The 19987-nt window shown below is 39.3% G+C and overlaps 2 protein-coding genes across 4 annotated transcripts; both read right to left on the minus strand.

Annotated features, from left to right (window-relative positions):
* Positions 1 to 3898: 3898 nt before the first annotated feature.
* Positions 3899 to 7127, minus strand: LOC133725753 (wall-associated receptor kinase-like 3). Its single transcript, XM_062153122.1, has 3 exons — positions 6012 to 7127; positions 5296 to 5502; positions 3899 to 5193 (listed from the first exon to the last, which is right to left on the minus strand). Exons 1-3 carry the CDS (start codon positions 7000 to 7002, stop codon positions 3965 to 3967), a joined length of 2427 nt encoding a protein of 808 aa, XP_062009106.1. The 5' UTR covers positions 7003 to 7127; the 3' UTR covers positions 3899 to 3964.
* Positions 7128 to 12044: 4917 nt separating this feature from the next.
* On the minus strand, positions 12045 to 19517 carry LOC133725754 (auxin response factor 6-like). Of its 3 annotated transcripts, none has more exons than XM_062153123.1 (14): positions 18851 to 19515; positions 18266 to 18378; positions 17365 to 17463; positions 17228 to 17284; positions 16988 to 17146; positions 16802 to 16886; positions 15997 to 16087; positions 15552 to 15716; positions 15357 to 15479; positions 14688 to 14763; positions 14367 to 14514; positions 13089 to 14266; positions 12701 to 12891; positions 12045 to 12601 (listed from the first exon to the last, which is right to left on the minus strand). In XM_062153123.1, the coding sequence occupies exons 1-14, from the start codon at positions 18906 to 18908 to the stop codon at positions 12397 to 12399; spliced, it is 2748 nt and encodes a 915-aa protein (XP_062009107.1). In that variant the 5' UTR covers positions 18909 to 19515; the 3' UTR covers positions 12045 to 12396. The 3 variants fall into 3 exon arrangements, with proteins under 3 accessions (XP_062009107.1, XP_062009108.1, XP_062009109.1); XM_062153124.1 differs by having other exon boundaries at positions 14367 to 14510; positions 14684 to 14763; XM_062153125.1 differs by having other exon boundaries at positions 12459 to 12597; positions 12697 to 12891; positions 18851 to 19517.
* Between the last annotated feature and the right edge of the window lie 470 nt (positions 19518 to 19987).

Genomic DNA, 19987 nt, shown 5'->3' on the forward strand with positions numbered 1-19987 from the left:
GGCCCCAGCTAGGATGCGTGGGAGGCCCGTGGGTTCGAAGGATACCTTGGCACAAACCAATCCTTGGATCATCGACACTCAAAATCCGTCTCATGAGCATCTTCCGGGTTATAGTTATCGTTGGGGGACGCCTCAACGTCAGAACCTATTCCTGAGAATATAGAGCTCTATGAAACTTACACTAGTGTACATGAGACGTGGGATAGAAACTCCATCATAATTGATGATGTAGTTGCGTATTTCGTTGCGCATGAGTTTGTTGAGTCTGATGATATCGAACCACGCTCCGTTGATGAATGAATGCCAACGTAGAGAAATTTGGCCTAAATGGAAAGATATGATCCAGGTTAAGATGGATTCTCTAACGAAGAAGAAGGTTTTCGAGCTAGTGATGCCAACACCTCCTAACATAAAACCTATTGACTAATGGGTCTTCGTTAGAAAGCGTGATGAGAAAAAGAGATGCCAATCTCGCCTTATGGCGCAAGCCTTCTCACAAAACGCCCTGGAATCGACTACGATGAGACATATTCTCTCGTAATGGATGTCATTGCACTCCACTACCTTGTCAGTTTGGTAGTTTCCGAATAACTGAACATGCAGCTTACAAATGTGGTCACTACGTATCTCTATGGGGATCTAGATACGGAATATACATGAATGTTCATGGTGAACTTCATCTACCCAAGTCAAGTGGCTCTAGACCACGGAGTGCGTTTACAATAAGATTGAAACACTCACTAAAGTGACTACTTGATTGGGAAGGGATATGCCCACGCGTTTCCATAACACGTTTCGGATTCTATCGCGGTTCATGTTGGACATGATCTTCGTTAGAAGCCCTTAAAGAGTTAAGGGAAACCGCTGAACACTTGAAATCCGAGTTTGAGATGAAGGATTTTGGGAGAACACGATTATATCTCGGTTTGGAACTTGAGCATCGTGTTGATAGATGCTTAGGCATTTTGACAAGGTCAAACCTTCAAGCACCCCCATGATCGTTCGTAGTCTTGATCCTGAAAAGGATCCTCTTCGTTCGAAGGATGATAATGAAGATGTGCTAGAGGCAGGAGTGTCTTACTTGAGTACAATAGGCGCATTATTGTACTTAGCTAAATGCATAAGACCAGACATCTCGTTTACAATGAACTTGTTAGCTAGATATAGCTCTGCTCCAACGCGACGCCATTGGATTGGTGTAAAAGATATCTTTCGATACTTGAGATGTATGATTGATATGGGCTTGTTCTATCCCTACAGAGAGAAGATGGATTCGGACCCATCAAGTGCCAGGGACGCCACACATGGTGGACTGCGTTCCCTCTCCCCATCCCAAAACGATATAAGTGTTTTGGAAGGTTTTGCTGATGCTGGGTACCTCTCTGACCCACACAAAGGTCGCTCCCAAAGCAGACCTTAGTCGCTACCTCTTCGAATCATGCAGAGATTATTGCTCTTCACGAAGCAGTTCGTGAATGTATATGGCTTCGATCCATAGTTACGCATGTTCGAAGCAATTGTGGTTTGAAGTCTACCACAGATGAGCCAACGAGCATTTATGAGGATAATGCTGCTTGCATTGAACAAATGAAGCAAGGCTACATCAAAGGCGACAACACCAAGCATATATCGCCCAAGTTCTTCTACAATCAGCAACAACAGAAGCTCCTCAAGATCAAAGTGAACCAGGTTCGATCTGAGGACAATGAGGCAGACTTGTTTACTAAGTCATTGCCCAAATCCACGTTCGAGAAACATGTGGCAAGAATTGGCTTGCGGAAATTATCTGAACTCCCATGATCGTAGTCATCAGGGGGAGGCGCAGACATCAGGGGGAGATGTCTACATGTTCACCTCGAAACGTGAAAGGTGTGTTGTGCTCTTTTTCCCCTTCGACCGAGGTTATTTTTGTCTCACTGGGTTTTTGTTACTCGGCAAGGTTTTTAACGAGGCAACTAGAGAAGCACCGTGTTTGGACAACACAAGGGGAAGTGTTTAAGGATATCTCTATTTGTGTTTGGCCCAAACTCTAGGTTACTTGACCTAGCTAGTGGTAATAGGGTTGAATTAGAAGGATCTAGATTCCTATTCAATGTACGATTACTTTCCTTATATGATTGAGATTCTATGCATTGTAATCCTCTATATAAAGAGGCCCCTATTATCAATGAGAACACACAGTAATTCTCTCTCAATTACCGTTTCTCTAAAACAATGAGAAGATAATGTATAGTTTTGATTAATTGACGACTTCACTATTATAGCACATTAATGATGTAAGTTGGTATTGGGCCGAAATGAAAAATCATTTAGTTTTAGTGAAGGTCCACAGCCACTTAACATTCTCATTCGATTATTAAAGCCCATATAAGTGGCTGTCTTATTAAAAAGGCATGCACATTCTCTTGTCTTGTATTTTTGCTTCTGTTAAACTGGTTCCCACAAGAATCAATATCGATCATGGAACCAAACAAGAAATGAGATATTTGATGAAGGAGGGAATTTGTCTAAAAAGAAAAGAAGAAGAATATTGAGGGAGGGGATGCTTGAATGATAACTATCATCTTTCCTTAAAAGCCTTATTGTTTGCTAGAAAAAAAAAAAAAAAAAATATATATATATATATACACACACACACATGCGGGTTTTGGGGCGAACGTCCGCACGTCGACGCTGCAGCAGCGTTCAGGTGGTGACGGCAGCGCGAATCGTGCAGGATGGATGCCGAAGGCATCCTAGACCGCTTATGGGCATCAATCGAGTTCGAAGGAGATCGAGGTCGAAGGTTCTGGGTAGCGACCTCACCTGCAACGTCAAGATTCTAGGCAGTGTTGCAAACTGGTTGCCAGCGACTCCACCCGATTGCAGACTGGTCAAGGATGCCCCTGGCCTCCGACCGGCAAGAGGAGTTGCGCCGTCGACGCTTGATCGAGCAGAAATACCGGACGTCCGCACTTTAGCGACAGTGCGGTCGTCCTCTTCAGAACGCCTCCGAATATATATATATATATATATATATATATATATATATATATACAGATCCTATCCAAAGCGGAGCTCCGCTTTGAAATTAACGTGTGAAGTTCGAGTTTTGGGTCACTTTTCGGTCGCATATCCACATCTCGACCGTTCAGTTTTTAGGTACTAGTGTATAGATCATCTCTGCAAATTTTCAGCCAAATTGATGATCGTTAAGGTATCTAACTCGCTTAAACCAATGGACGGATTGAATCTGTCAACCTGAACTGTACTAGCTTTAAGGCAATTATCAATGCCTTAACGATCATCATTTTGGCTGAAAATTTGCAGAGACGATCTATACACTAGTACCTAAAAACTGAACGGTCGAGATATGGATGTGCGACCGAAAAGTGACCCAAAACTCGAACTTCACACGTAAATTTTCAAAGCGGAGCTCCGCTCTAGATAGGATCTGTATATATATATATATATATATATATATATATATATATATATATATATATATATATATCAAGGTCTGCTCACCTAAGGGACAGTTTTTAAGGGACTATGAGGGACAAGTGAATCTGACGGCTGAAAATAAATGCACAGTTTTAAGTTGTTATAATTTCTGCTTTTATATTTAATACATGTGGTTGAGATACATTTGTCCTTCACAATCCCTTAAAACTATCCCTTAGGTGAGCAAATCTCTGTGTGTGTGTATATATATACACACATTCCAGATACGTACAGACCTATCCAATTTGAAATCCACAGACTCACAGAGCTTTGAACTTGAAATCGCATCGATGCGATGCAAACATTGATATAATTACGACATGCGGTAGATGTTAATTAATTGCCATAGTTTTCCCTCTTTGACTAGAAACCTCAGCAAAACGTACTAAAATTCCCAAAATCTAGAGAAGACACAGTTCCAAAATGCATGTATATTGTAGTGGCTGATACAAACAAACTTACATCACAAGAAATGTTTTCTTCACCAGGTCTTAGTGGTTAATTGTTGATGCTCCAGTAAGGATGAAGTCGGACCACCATACGAAGCTGACTGATCAGTTGTGCTTGAAACAACATCCCAACGCTTAACGGAATCATTTTCTGAATATTCAACACCTTCATCATTTTGAGCATTTTCTCCCAACATTTGGATAGCCTCCAACTCCATTGTGACCTCTCTCATTGTAGGGCGATTTCTTCCATTTAATTCCAAGCATCTTCGTGCAAGGTTGGAAACTACCCTAATCTCTTTTCCTTTGCCCTCCTTCCTAACTCGTGCGTCGAGAATGTCAGATAGAATATTTTTCTGCATTGAAACAATGAAATTAGTGGCAAGACTTCTATATTCTTCTTCTTGTGGCCTTGTTTTTTCTTGTGGCCTTGTTATTGCAGAAATTGGCTTTCGACCGGTCAAGAGCTCAACAAGGACAACTCCAAAGCTATACACGTCACTTTTGTCAGTAAACTGACATGACTGAAAGTATTCAGGGTCCAAGTAGCCAAATGTGCCGTGTACAAGTGTTGTTAGGTGAGTTTGGTCAATGGCAATTGATCTTGAAGTTCCAAAGTCAGCAACTTTTGCTCTGTATTTCTCATCTAAGAGTATGTTTGAAGACTTGATGTCTCTATGATAAATGGGAAATAAAGCTGCACAATGTAAGTAAGAAAGAGCTCCTGCAATTTCTGTAGCAATTCGTAAGCGCATTTTCCATGTAAGTGGATATTCCTCATTTTGTCCATGGATATACCCTGAAAGCGTTCCATTCGGTATGAATTCATAAACTAAAATAGGAACTTCCGTCTCCAAACAACATCCCAATAGTTGAACCACATTCCTATGGTTGATTTGTGAAAGAATGACAACCTCATTGATGAATTCTGTAAGCTTTCCTTCATCGACTATTTTCGACTTTTTCACAGCAACAATTCTTCCGTCTGCCAACATTCCTTTATAAACAATACCTTGAGCTCCTTGGCCAAGAATTCTATCGTTATTGTAACTATCCGTAGACTTCTCTAATTCCTTTGACTTGAACAACTTAATTTTCTCAACATTAACTTCACCTGACGATAATTGTTGTTCCAACAATAAACCGCCATTTCGTTTGAAGTATATTTGCTTGCGCTGAATCTTTTTCCTTTTCTTCACCACTTTGTACACCAACCATGTACCAATAAGTAGTAGCAACAGCCCGACACCCGCACCAAGACCTGCATCAGTACAATTTGAACGATATATACAACCAATTTCTTTTCTGATATATATGGAAATAGTTATAAGAAAAATAGGGAACTCTTTAGGATCGAGCATACCTAGAAGAATAGTTCTGATATTATCGGCCCTAGCAAAGGGACTACTATTTATGTGGCATGATGTAGCTATTGCTACACCATAACGATCAGCAAAGTATTCACATGTAGCGCCAGTTACATTTGAATAGCATTTGTACCCTCCAACAAAATTCTCACATGTTTCTCCTTGAGTCACGCACTGATTACTCCCCTTGCATTCATCAATATCTGAAATGTATTAATAGATAGACAAAATGGATCAGACATGACCATGAATCTGAGAGTCTAGAGATATTGTTTATTATTGTGTAGCGAATTCTCTTATCATATTACAATTTAGATCTAGGTATCGAACATATATAGTTCAAGAGATTATACATCATTATGCAAAGTTCTGCGCAACAATTATATATGATTTCATAAAAATGAAAATAGAATTCTTAGATTAACCAAGTGGTGAGGGGGTGGTGAGTTAAGTTAGAATAGGTCTTAAATTTGATCCCTCCAATGTAACAAAAAAAATATACACATTTTTATGACAAAAAAATGTTGCATGTGATTTTTTTTTTTTCAATGATAAATGAGGAAGTGGGAAGTCAAAGTTGGAACATCTTTAAATGAGAAGAGGGTACCCGTAGACTATAGAGCTAATTGGTAGTGCTCTGAGCTTGTATAACCTCAAAGTTCCAATCTGATATGTCAAAGAAACAAGTAATAAAATAAATCCGATCACGTACCTTGACAAGGTTGGAGAAGATAAGGATTTCCTTCAAAACCCAGTGGACAGACGCAGCTGCAGTCAAGCCTTGGAACATTATTGTACGACGAAGTAGCAGCCTCGCAATAGGGTCTTGAGTCATTATAGCTCGAGTGTGATCCGATGAACCCTTTAAATATTGCGAAATATGAACTAGTATCATATAATCTTATGCTCCAATCAAGAACCACAGGAAACATGCCCATACTCGCCTCTATAGCCTTGAATTTCGATATGTTTTGCTCAAACCATGCATTCTTGAGCTCCATAGTGGTATTCTTAAAATTCTTATTCTGAAACCATGTTTGCTCGGCCAGGAAGGCGTAGTTGTAATAAGTCAACAATTCTCCATCAGTTTCGGAATATTGTACCTTTGTAGTGATCAAAGTGAGATATGGAGGGAGAGTAGCCTGGCAGCAGTTAATACCATCAATACAATCATATCCATAATTGTATATACTCGAACTATCTGTATTACAAGCTGAAAAGCACCCACCAAGCACACGCTCATCATAATCTGACCTTACCAGCGCCGAGAATCCGCAACTCATTGCAGTGAATCTGTTGTATGTCTGTGAATATATGAAAGGGCCTTCTGTCAAATTCGGGGCCAATTGCCGAGTTCTGTTTCTTTCGTAGAAGAAAGTGGCCGGGTTGTTAACTAGAAGCGTGCCTTCCATTGAAATATTCAGCACCTCTAGCTTCGGCTGTGTGCGCTTCAAGAAAGGCTTGTGAGGACCTGTGGAGTTGTTGACGCACTCTATTTCAAACCATTCGTCGAAGTAACAATCTTTGTTAGGTCCGATCCCGAAAGGGTATGGGATGCTAATATTTCCGCAATGAGTTTCGCAATTAGGCTTTGCTATCGGCCATGCTAATTCTGAAGATGATGATGTTGCCATAGTACTTGTTGACCAGAACGTTAACAGAAGGGTGATACGAACTAGCAATTGCAATAATATTATTGCCATTCGAGATCTGTCTTCTTCTTTCTCCTATATCTCTCAGCTGTTGGTTACTACTAACATTGTAGGTATGTAGCTCTTTTCTGAAAAAGTATCATGGTGTCTATGAAGGATATGCCAGTTAAATTATTGATATCCAAGTACATCATGGAAAATAAAATGAGAACCGGAGTCAAAAATCCTTAAATAATAGAGAGTACGTTCTTGGCACGTACCTTCGCATGTAATTATCTATTATAGAGTCTTGTTGACCAAAAATAAGATTTATACAAGTAACGTACAATAATTGGGGGATAATCCTACTAAAATGATCATAATATAAGATTATAAGGAATTCTATGAGGAGAAACGGGTCTGTTTTTACAGCTGTCATTCTTCACCAACAGAAATTTGACAACTATTAGTCCAGAAATGTCAGCTTGACTGTTGAGTCATAGTTAACAATTCAATTAGAACACTTCAAGTCTTCAACAGTCGAATTCAACGGCCATTCTATAACCGCGTTTTTCTCCACAGATTGCGGCTTCAGAATTGTCCATGCCGTTCCGAAAAGATTACCTACGAGTTAAAAGGTAAGTCGGGGGCATACACGCAAAATGAAAATATTGAACGGACAAATTTGATTGGACTCATGAACTGAGTAACAAATATATATCTGTGTCGACTGACTGTAGATTGATAAGAGGAAGGCAGGGAGTATAGCCTAATAAATTGTCGGTGTTAGCTAGGTCTATCAATTTGATGATATGAAGACATAATTACAACGGGACTAAAAGAAAGATCACAAATTGTCTACAACATCAAATAATACATATTAGAAGTAGTATACAATTTGTTCACCGCCGACCGTGGCTGAAAGGTTATTGTGGGTGTTCAACCAACGTTCAAGTGAAACCACCATTAGGAACTCACCCAGGTGAACTTGAAACAACATCCCAATGCTCGACAGAATCATTTTCACCGAATTCAGCTACCCCCTTCACAATTTCGTTGAGCAACACTAATTATAGAAGTTATTTTTGACATTTGGATGACCTCTAACTCCAACGTCACCTCTTTCATTATTGTAGGTCGTTTCTTAATTTCCATTTAAATTCAAGCATCTTCTTGCAAGGTTAGCAACTACCATGATTTCATTTTCAATAAGTCGAGTATCAAGAACAGCAAATAGACGACCTTCTTCCATGGAAATAATGAAGTAAGTGGAAACTTTATTGTAGAAATTGGTCGTAGTCCAGTCAAGAGCTCAGCTAGCTAGGCCCATTCCAAAACAATGGATGTCACTTTTTTTTTCAGTAAATTGGTTTGACTGAAAATATTCTGGATCCAAGTAACAAACGTGCCCTGTATAAGTGTGGTTAGATGAGTTTGGTCCATGACAACTGACCTTGAAGTTCCAAAGTCAGCAACTTTTGCTCTAAACTTTTTATCTAAGGGTATATTTTTAGACTTGATGTTTACGTGATAAATGTGACAGGAAGCTAAAGTGTGTAAGTAAGAAAGAGCTCCTAAAATATCTAATAGCAATTCTTAGGCACATTTTTCATGTAAGTGGGAACTCTTCATTATGCTCATGGATGTACTGTGAAAGACTGAAAGTGTTCCATTAGGTATAAATTCATACACCGAAAGTGGAACTTCAGTGTCTCTAAGCAACAAACCAATAATCTAACCACATTTCTATGAATGATTTGTTAAAAAATGACAACCTCATTAATGATCTCTGAGATCTTACCCTTATCATCTATCCTAGATTTCGTTACATCAATAATTCGCCCATCATCCATCATGCCTTTGTAAAAAGTACCTTGACCCCCCGGTCAAGAATTCTATCACTATTAAAGTTGTCACGCTCCGAATTTTAAACATAATTAAAATTCAATATAATCTCATAATTATACAAGTGTGATGGTCCAGTCATCAATATAAAATACTTGAAAACTTTTTTCTTTTTAAACCAAGTACGTACTGATGCCCTGAACCCACTATGTCAATACAGACTCGCTCCGCAGAGTCATATATTACACAAGTTTACGAATTAAATTGCCACAATAAAATAAGGACTAAATACTGTTTAGTCCTTGAGCTTTTGACCATAAAACACTTCAGTCCCTGACCTTCTAATTTCACACGTTTAGTCCCTGTACTTCAAAATTTCAGACCAATAGGTCCTTGCCGTCTAAAAGTCACGGCGAAATGTCTATTATGCCCTTAGAGAAAGGAATAAATTTATTTAAAAAAAAAAAGAACTGAGGGCATAATAGACATTTTGCCGCGACTTTTAGACAGCAAGGACCTATTGGTCTGAAATTTTGAAGTACAGGGACTAAACGTGTGAAATTAGAAGGTCAGAGACTGAAGTGTTTTATGGTCAAAAGCTCAAGGACTAAACAGTATTTAGTCCATAAAATAATAAGTAAATGCTCATCAGAGCTTACTACAAGCGAAAGTCTTAATAACGGTAAAGTCATAAAATTGACTTCCTACCGTAAAACTGCAACTATCAGGACCAGCTTCAGCCACGATTACCCTGACCTGCAGAATAAACCCCTACACCATGGAATAGTGCACCGAGTTGTCACACAACAAACCCGGTAAGCTTATGAAAGCTTGTATAAGTAACTCAAAACACACACGCACAACTCACCCAAAAGAGGAAAACCTATCAACTCGCGAAAAAGGAACACACACCCTATTTTTCCAAAACAACACATTCTTTTCCCCAAAAGGACAACACATGTCACCCCGTGACAAAATCATATAAAATGTTCCCAACACTTAAAATATGTCAATTAAAAGAAAGAATCCCCAAAACTCCCTTTTAAAAACACATACTCATGAGCATCATGTAGCTCCTCGCTATCCCCCATGAAGTACAACGGCAACAAACTAGAGTTCTAACTGATCGTATCCACTCACCCGGCTAAAGGCGTGAAGTCCCAATATATATGCCTGAGGTCACTCCCAGCAACCCCGAATCCTCAGACCTCCTTGGTCGTCAGATCAAAACATTTAAAAGCGGTCACTCAGGACCAAATGTTACTCAACTCTCAAAAGGAGTTGTCACCCCGTGACCTCCGATCATTAGACTTCTCCAGTCTCCAGATTAAAACATTAAGCAAGTCGCTCTGGACCCAAAATGTTAAATCAAATCAAAATGAGAAATTACCACCTGTGACTCTCAGATCTTCAGACCCCCAGTCATTAGATCAAAACGTTCAAATCACATTAAAGCAACTCACACCAAACCTTGACACTTTTCAAACAATAGAAATTCTCAATTCCTAAAACAATGTTTCCCGAAAAGTCAAGCCTCAAAACGATAAAGGTAACTTCATTCGTAAATGAACATAGTGAGATTACTCACCTCAGAATCCTGCTGTGTCTTCTATACATAACCGAACTAACACTCTCACCAGCAACTCGTCCAAATAACCTTGAGAAGCACCTAATCACCAATGGTCTCAAATCAGTATACGAATCACCAAGTGATTAAAGTTCAAATCCCCTAATCGAACAACAACCCTGAAAGTAACGCCAATAGAGGCGAAACCTCATCCAAGACCACCCAAAGTCTTCGGAATGCTTTTACGATCGATGTGACAAAACCACAAGTCGATCGGATAGTCGGATCCTCACGGATCGATAACCGAAACTATCGAAAACGGTAAAAACTATAACATATACATATGATATCCAAAAATTGCGTATTATATATCAAAATGCTCGTATCGACGAGTGGATCATACATAAAACCATAAACTGTCCCTTACATGGCCAGAACGCCGCCAGAGGAGAAGATCAATCATGCCTCTTTCAGGTTAGTGTTATTGTTATTTAGACATTACTTGTATTGGTGTGTTCTTAATTGAGTGCAATATATACATGTTCTGATGTTCATGTTGATTTCATCTTACATTTGCTTGATTTTATCCAAGTAGAGTTAGTACTGAAAACACTTGGATATTTAGGAATGGTAGCCTGGCAGTAATTGGTATCAGTATCGCAGCGACGATTGTTTGTAAACTGATGATAACAAATGGGCAGGCACGCAGAAATTACAGTGTTCTCATCTGAGCTGACGGTGGTAAGGCCACAACCCACTGCAGTAAATTTATTCTTTATCTCAGAGTATTCAAAAGGGCTTCCGGTCTAGTGCAGCTTGGCGAGTTTGTTTTCCCTTGCACTTTAAGAAAGTAACAGGGCTTTTCACCGGAAGCTTGCCTACGTTAGAAATATTCAGGACCTCCAGTTAAGTGAGCCTCAAGAAAGGCTTGTTCCCTGCAGACTCGTTAAAGTCAATATGAAACCACTCGTCAAAGTAGCAATATCTATGAGGTGCGATTCCGAATGAGTATGGGACTGGAACACCTCGGCATGCTTGTACATGCAATTTGGCTTTGCCATTGGCGGTGGTGCTAATTATGATGATGATGCTGCAGGTGTACTTATGCAGCATATAAATAAGATCGAACGTAATGATTACTGTTGTATGATCATCAACTTGCATTGTGGTGACTCTCCTCGGATCCACCTTGAATCTACGATATAGAGGGTAATTTTCAATCTTTTTGTAATTGAATGCAGTAGTTTAGATGAAAATGAAGGTCGCTGTGCTTCTTTTTGTTCCTATGAGAATTCACATCCGATTGTGTAGTTTTGTGAATTACATTCATTGCAGGTAGCTTTTGGCTTTACAATAGTGTGCCATGCACTTTAATATATTTACTGGTACGTTCAAATGACTCGCTAGTGTTGCAAAACGTCTTGAGATTAATATATTCTTTTGTTTGTTTCGGTGTTTGGTAGTCTATACTATAAGCCAACGAGGCTCAAAGAGATGGAGCTCATCAATGATCCGAAAGAAAAAGTGATGAGGACGGGCCCTTCTCAGTGATGCCAAACGACAGGTTTTCAGTCCGAACTTCATGGGAAAGCTCCAGTCCGGCAAGCATATTGGGCACCTGTAAGTTTAGTCCAACTTTAGAGACAGCGATACATATCACAGTTCAAAATTATGAACAAGCAAACGGGCTCACTCGATCAGATTCATGGCATGATGGCAAGTTCTTAGCTTCATATAATAATACATCACAAGATAAGATAGCATACAAAATGCTATTTGACATCGATGTCTTAGGCTTAGGGTACAAGTGTTGTTCTACGTGCTGTAGTGGTAGTTTTCATAAACAAGGTCCCTTCCTACTATAATTTACAGTATAGAAATATACGCTGACATGCAAGCTAGCTTCAAATAGACTTTAGCTCATGCAGTACATCTCACCGACCACAGAAAAAAGTAGAATGCTAACAATCCTCTTATGATAAACACTACTAGCATAGTTAAAACACTCATTAGCAGCAAATTTTCTTAACATTTAATGTAGAAAGCATTTGCATTTAGTAGTCAAGGGAGCCCAGCGATGCAATCCCATTGCTTGAGTTTCTCAAGTCCTGTCGGGTCACGTAGTCATCACAGGTATTGCTGCCATTGGAAAGCTTTTGGCTTGGGACAGAAGCCACACGATTGAGGCCTTCCTTTCCCATTTGTTGCACTTCAAGCGGAGAAAGTATCTTGATATACCAAACATTGTTCACAAACTCCCTGAAAATAAAAAATTAGAATTACTATATCCCTAAGAGTTCTAGAGATCCAAAGAGTAACTCCTAAGTTCTGCAAATGATGGAATAAAATCTGACTTACTGCCAAGGGTCGTCACCAAGGAGAAGAACATCATTCTCCCGGTCAACGAATACAAGCTGCCAGCCTGATCTCTGAGGATCCTCTAATTGGCCTTCAAGGCCAAACATGCTTCCGAGCTCACCGCGCAGCTCATCGTAGCTGCTGAATTTTGAAATATCCAGTGACCTCCCAAAGGACCCCGACTTGTGAACCTGTTAAAATTGCACCACTATAATTAACAAAATATACAAGCAACTACAAAGAAAAAGTACTGCTCCTGATAAAATGAACAGGTAATCAGATGACCAAGAAGCATTCCTATTACCAAATGAAAACTCCGACAATATCCAAACATTGGCATTTTGTAAAGTGATAAATTGCTTTCAAAACACAATCACAACCATCTTACCTTCACAAAGGTTCGAGTTGGTGGATTTACTTGGTCCACATTTTCTGAAGACTGCAAGAAGCCTGATTCATCTACACAACTTGAAGTAGTCATATCTGAATTCAGTGGATAATCATTGCCTGTTGCACTGGTATAATTTGGAGCACCGAACGGCATAGACAATGAATCAGTTCCACCGCCAATATTTCTCAGATTTGGTATCCCATTCTGTAGCATTAGAGATGAGGCATCAATGTTAACCCCAAACAAAAGATTGCTCTGGGGATCAGTAGCACCTTGGAAAGAGTACTCTCTGCCAGGAAATGGAGGCAAGGCAGTGAGCTCGGAGATATTTGACTGTGGTGTTCCCAACTGATCCACTTGGGGGAGTACACATTGAGTAGCCCCAGATGATAGCTGTGATTCAACCTTGGGTAACAAAGTAGAAGATATTCCAGTGTTGGATCCACTCAAGTTAAGTAACTGCGATGCTCCATCCTGCGATAGTGAACCTAATATGCTATGTATAGGGGGAACATCGGATGAAGATATAGCATTTCCAACAGATTCGGGAAAGCTCTGCTGCTGAGTTTGTGAAGGAATAGCTTGTAGTGATGCAGACTGAGATTGAGTAGCAAAATTAGATAGAGAAGACATTACATTCGGAATCTGCTGCTGAACAGAAAATTGGTGCATATTCTGGGATTGTTGAAGATGCTGCTGTTGAAGCTGCTGCTGCTGCTGGTGCTGGTGCAGCTGCTGTTGATGATGATGCTGCTGCTGCTGCCTCTGATCATTATTATATGGATGATAACGCAACTGTTGTTGCAACAGCTGAGAAGCAGGAGCTTGGTTTTCTTGAAAGCTCTGGAGAAAAGTATTCTGAGACTGAGACTGAGGTAAACTATGTCTCTGAAGCATAGCAGCAGGCCCATTTGAAACATTTGAAGATTGCTGGAAGGGTAGAAGCGACTGCGAAGAACATTTTGCATCCACTGCCCTCATTTCTTGAAGTGCAGCAGCTGCCATTGCTTGGTATACATCAGGCTGTAGACCTGCCATAGAAGCATCAAGCCGTGGCTGCATCCAGGGCGTAACCCCAAATCCCTGGAAGTTCAAAGATTGCATCCCTGGATCTCCAACCCCTCCTTGGAGCCACATCAGTGGAGTGTTCAGGCCCATATCACCGTCTTTGAGCGCTGAAATAAACATACTCATGAATATACAAGGGAAATAAAGTATCCAAAAGAAAATACATCATGTGTCCCTCGAGCAAAAATAAATAAATAACAAAGATACCATGGAAAGAGGGCATGCCAGATGGCCATGGTCGCTTCAGTCTGAGAGGGAATGGGGAAGGGTACATGGGAAAAGTTGTTAGCGGTTCAATCTCCCACAATGAAACTCTTGGCTGCCTCTCCCCTGCAGTGGATTCATCCCAGCCTACCTGCATGAGCAGAATAAAGTCGTAAACCACACATCATCTAACAAATTAAAAATTCTGACCACATCTCTATCAGGAACTTGTTAAAGTAATATTAGCTAAATACTACAAGTTATACAAGCATAAAAAAATAAAAAATAAAAAAATAAAAATCCAAATACTCCGAACAAACAAACCTTCACAGAACGCCAGTGTGAATTTGACCAGCGAACAGAATCTAAATCACTGATGCCAGTTATTGTACCCATGTATCTGGTGAGAAAAAAAAACAAAGGAAAAACATTAAAATAACCCAGTCAGTATAACCAAACAGTTACACTAGACTCTTTGAGCATAGAATATTAAGCCCGATGTGTAATTTTTTCATGATTATAATGCAAAAGTATAACATAACAACCATAGAAATGACACTTGAACCATACAGCCTAAATCATGCATCACTTTCGTTGACTACATAAACTAAAACAAAATGAAGTTCTGTGCATTATAAGAACTGCAAAATGTAACAACCCAGATTCTGAGGTTAGATTTTGTTCATGAAAATTTCACTCCAACCAGGGGATAAGATGGAAAGGGGAACCTTTACTCGCAGCTTATTTATCATAAAAGCATCCAAAGATGCAATCTGATAATGTACCCATGAAACAAAGCAAGCAACCGAAAAACTGGTAGAACAACGAACAGAAAAGTTGAAATCTACACACCAAAATTGTGAATTATATGGGTAACCCCCCTATAATTCATAATTTTTCCAGAAACATGCGTTCTTTCATAAATGGATCAAATCATGTAAAAATCTATTCAAATAATTAGTAAATTCATATATAGTTAGAAAGAACGCGTACCGGCGAACACTTGATTCTTCTGTCTCAAACAGCATCCTAAATCGCATTCCCACAGAAACACGTGTATGATAGACAGCCTTAACATACTTGGCCAGGGGTATCACAAATTCAGAAGGACTTGCTCTGCATTGAAAGCACTTAAATAAGAAAATGTAAACACAATATTTTCATTCTGAAGCAGCAGCAGATACTAACCTTGGATTATAAAATATAGTAAACCGACTATTTGTTGCAGCTGCATGAGCTGCAGCAGCAAGAAGACCAATATGCATGCTATCGCTTGATAAAACCGACGACGGCATAACAGTCTGCGGACGATTTGCTCTCCGAATGCCCAAGAGCAACTGATTCTTTTCATTCCTGATTTGAAGACAACACGAATTAAGAAGGGAATATAAGACATGCTATTACGTGGCCAGCTTGCTAAATCAATTGATTAATGAAGGAATTCACTGTAAATGCTTTTTTTGGTGAACACACATATAACATATGCAGTATACATGCCTAATATTACTTGCCAGGTACAATGGAAAGATTGAGCTTCCTCATTTTGTTTGAATTAATAAGTCTCAGTATCCCCACCCCAACAACAACAACAAAAAAAATTCAAATCGTATACTATATAACAGTTTAAGCCTACCAAATAAAAAGGACAGAATCACCGGCAACAAGTCGTTTAGCACTAACGAACACGCTCCATCCAGTTGTGAGAAGATGCCTCTTGGGCTGGCCTGCACAATTTCATCAGAAAACCAATTTGATTACAGTATTTCATGTTAAGAATTCAATTACAATTATTTAAAAAAAAACATGTTCATGTTTATAATAAAGCAAGGTGTCCCAACAAGGCACAAGTATATAGCTTGATGTCTCTAACCATATTTTCATTTAGTATCATTAATCACTCAAGCCTAATCAATAATGTACGCCGGCCCAAACTCTGATCAAGATCGATGACAATGGTTCTTGCCTTTACATCACAATGAACGTGAAACTGAGTAAAGTAGAGTCTAAACGAGATATAGTTTAACCAACTGAAAGACCTATTTGTTCGCTGAGAAATTGTGCAAAAAAACAGACGACACAAGTAATTCATGAGTACTAATGTAGTAATGAGGTAGTGTCAGATTTCATTTAGGACTACTTTATTCTTTGTAACATCATAGCAGGCTGGTCTAGTAATTAGAGGCCTGTGAGTTCAATTGCAAAAGACAATGGGAGAAATGCATGACACATATATTGTTCATACCAGGAAATACAATATTTCACTGGAACTGACTTTTTGACATTTTGAGCCAGCAAGTGTGAGAAGTAGTTCACTAGCTGGTCTTACTTCGACATCAAAGCTAGGGTAGCAGATTTGAAGAATGCTAAATAGAAAAGAAAAACAATGAAAGTAATAACAGGAGATAAAAAAAACAGACATCTGTACAATCCATACTTACCTCGAAATATATGTCTGAATTTCCATTCATTATCATGAAGATCCCTTGCAATTAGTTCCTGCGCTGGGGGCTGCTGTGAGTAATCCTGAAGGAACATGAAAAATGAACGAATGAGGCCAAGTTCTTGACATGAACACATGAAAAACAAGGTGATGATCAAATGACACAAAAGGAAAGGAGACCTACAAGAGGAGGAAAGACTTTTTCAGCTGCACGGCGGGGAACAGAAAATCCTCCATGCGTGCTAGTATCACTTGCGGTCAAAGTTTTACAGAAATAGTTGGTTGGCTGTTTGCTGGGATTGCCCAACTCTGCAGGCATTAGGTATACATCCTTTTGCTCTTGCTACAAAACAGTTTACGTCAAGACATGATGAAAGAGATTGGAAAAGTAAATTCTGGAGTTGATAAGAACAGAGTACAATACCGGACTTAATGGTTGCAGGGTCATTTGAGCATATACTTCATCCGTCTCCACATCGGCCTGTACCATACAAAATCATTCATTTTAAGGAGTAGCTCATGAAATTGGTCCATATTAGATGCAAACAGATTGACACTTACATGCATAGTCACATTGTGAAGTTGACAAATTAGTTGTGGAGGTAGGTTTGGGTAATTGGGAATATGGGCATCAACTTCCTTATTGGTTGATGCAGCAACCTGTCCAAGAAACCACCAAGGTTTAATAACACTCACTGAATATATTCTGGAACTAGGAGACCAGTTATACTAATTAGAAGCTTCAGCTGTTCAAACAGCAACAATATCCTCAAAAGTTTCAGAAAATAAACAGTAACCAAATTTGTATACAATACAGAATATGGAAACTAAAAACTAGACATGTGTTAAACAAACAAATACCGTAAATCACCATCTATAAATAAACATAGACCTATAAACAATGGCATGTATGTTTCAAAAACAGAAATTACACAGTATGTCTATCATTGATATTGCCATAGATCCTACATTTCTTATCCAGACAACAACAAGAATCACTTGTCCTGAGGAGATCTAGTCCCAGTGGTCTAACTGTTCCTAGAAGATCAAGATAGACATCTTAGTTTTGACTTGAAAAACTAAAAGCTATTTGAAAAATATAAGACAATGGTAACAAGATCCCAAGTCCTAAAATGAAAAAGCCATAGCATCGACATTTCAGATCCAAAAAAAATTGCAATTGCATACTTGCTCATAGATCCAAAGTTGCATTTCTAAAAAAATGTAGGCCAAACCAAAGGTAATGGTAAGACAATGGTAACAAGATCCCAAGTCCTAAAATGAAAAAGCCATAGCATCGACATTTCAGATCCAAAAAAAATTAAAAAAAAATTGCAATTGCATACTTGCTCATAGATCCAAAGTTGCATTTCTAAAACATGTAGGCCAAACCAAAGGTTTTTCTCAGAAGGAAAAAAAATAAAATAAATAATAAGTGAGATAACTATCTATTTGTACTGACCTGCTCACTGTGACCTTGCGGAAAGTAGACTACGCGACTACCAAGAGCAGGCAGAGACACCAGAGGCCCCGCACACGCATGCCATAGCTCAGAATTCAAACATTTCTTCTCCCCTGCACATAGATTTTATGCTCACATGAATAAAGACACGGAATTGATTCTCTTACAGATGCAACATTAAACATATTTCCACTTAAAACAGCATCAACCATTGGGAGCTAGATGATTTTAGCATACTATAGTTAAGTTAATCACCTCAAATTCAATTTCTCAAACAAACAAGCAAAATTTGCATAAAATGTTGCTTCTTTTTTAGTGCAATAACTCCATAAATACACAACAACACTACTGAAACAGATACGTGCTAGGTGTGTTCAATGACCTACTCCTTGAATTAACACATCAACACACAAATCATCTTCAACTAAATCACAATCAAAAGGAGCATACATAACTCAGATAGACACACACATACAAAGACAACAAACTACCAAAACCTTTGACGTAAGTGATAACTTCCACAAGTGAAAGAAAAAAAAAAAAACAATCTAGTACCCAAAATAAAGCACAAAAGAAAGCTCATACCTTCCTGAGGCTGATGATTATTAAACCCCGAAGACGAAGACGAAGAAGAAAGCCTCATTCTTACCAAAAAAACCCCAAAAAGCAAACTCCTTTCACAACCCACTAGAACCCCCCTCTAAAACAAACCCCAACTACCAACAAAGCTCCAACAAAGCACCCATTACTAAACCCCCTTCACCTCTATACCACAAAATGCACTGAAAACAAGCCCACCCCCACCCCCAGCCCCAAGCAAAACCTACACCACAAAATCACTATCATCCAAAACCATTCCCAATACAAAACACAACCCCCCTCACCCTCATACGCCCCAGATCTTCTTCACCCGGCCAAAACCCACCACATTAAGCTCAACACAAACCCTAAACTCCCCTCCACCGCCTCCAAGCTCGGAAATTTATCCACCACTTGGCAGAAACCCTAAACCGCCAGATCTCAGAAATTGAACAGTGACCCGGAAAGTGAGGTGGGAATTGGAGAAAGCTTAGTGAGCTGGAAGTGACATTCCCAGCAGAACCGATTTGACTGAGAAAGATGTAAGCTTGGAAACTCTCAAGTACTTGGCTTTCTTGCTTGTGGAGCTGAGAAAGAGAGAGTTTGGGTAAGAAGCCTTTATTGGGTCTTCGTTGAGGGCTTGTTTGGTCTTCGATCAATTAATACAGTGGTAATTATTGCTCTGGTGGGGTAATCTAGTGTTCATATGGATGGCTGTCAGAAGCAAATAGAAATCCAAAGAACCCCAAAATCTAACCCACTTTCTCCATTTTGCCCTCCACTGTTTCCCCTTTTAGCCATCTTTGCCCTAAACCCTTGTCGGAAGAGAACCTCCTCGGTCGAGCGGTTGGACCACTAGGTTAGTCCGACCGTCCAATCAAGTGAATCGAATGAAGCTATGTGTATGAATTTTGTAGATAGTGCGCCAAATCGGATACTCATGTGAGATTCAGGCTACACTCGGAGAGTGACATTCTGAATTTTTAGATTTTGTTTGGTGAGTCAGACATGATGCGTGAGTCGTGACACAGTCGGTTATCTATGACTTTTCTCTTCACTTAAGCACCTTTTTCTTCTATTTTATCCCCAACCGTTCAATTCTCTCTTTATTCCTCTTTTGGAAATTGACAGTTTCTTTTGCTG

This window comes from Rosa rugosa, chromosome 1 (assembly GCF_958449725.1).
Source record: "Rosa rugosa chromosome 1, drRosRugo1.1, whole genome shotgun sequence".
In the NCBI taxonomy this organism is placed as follows: domain Eukaryota; kingdom Viridiplantae; phylum Streptophyta; class Magnoliopsida; order Rosales; family Rosaceae; genus Rosa; species Rosa rugosa.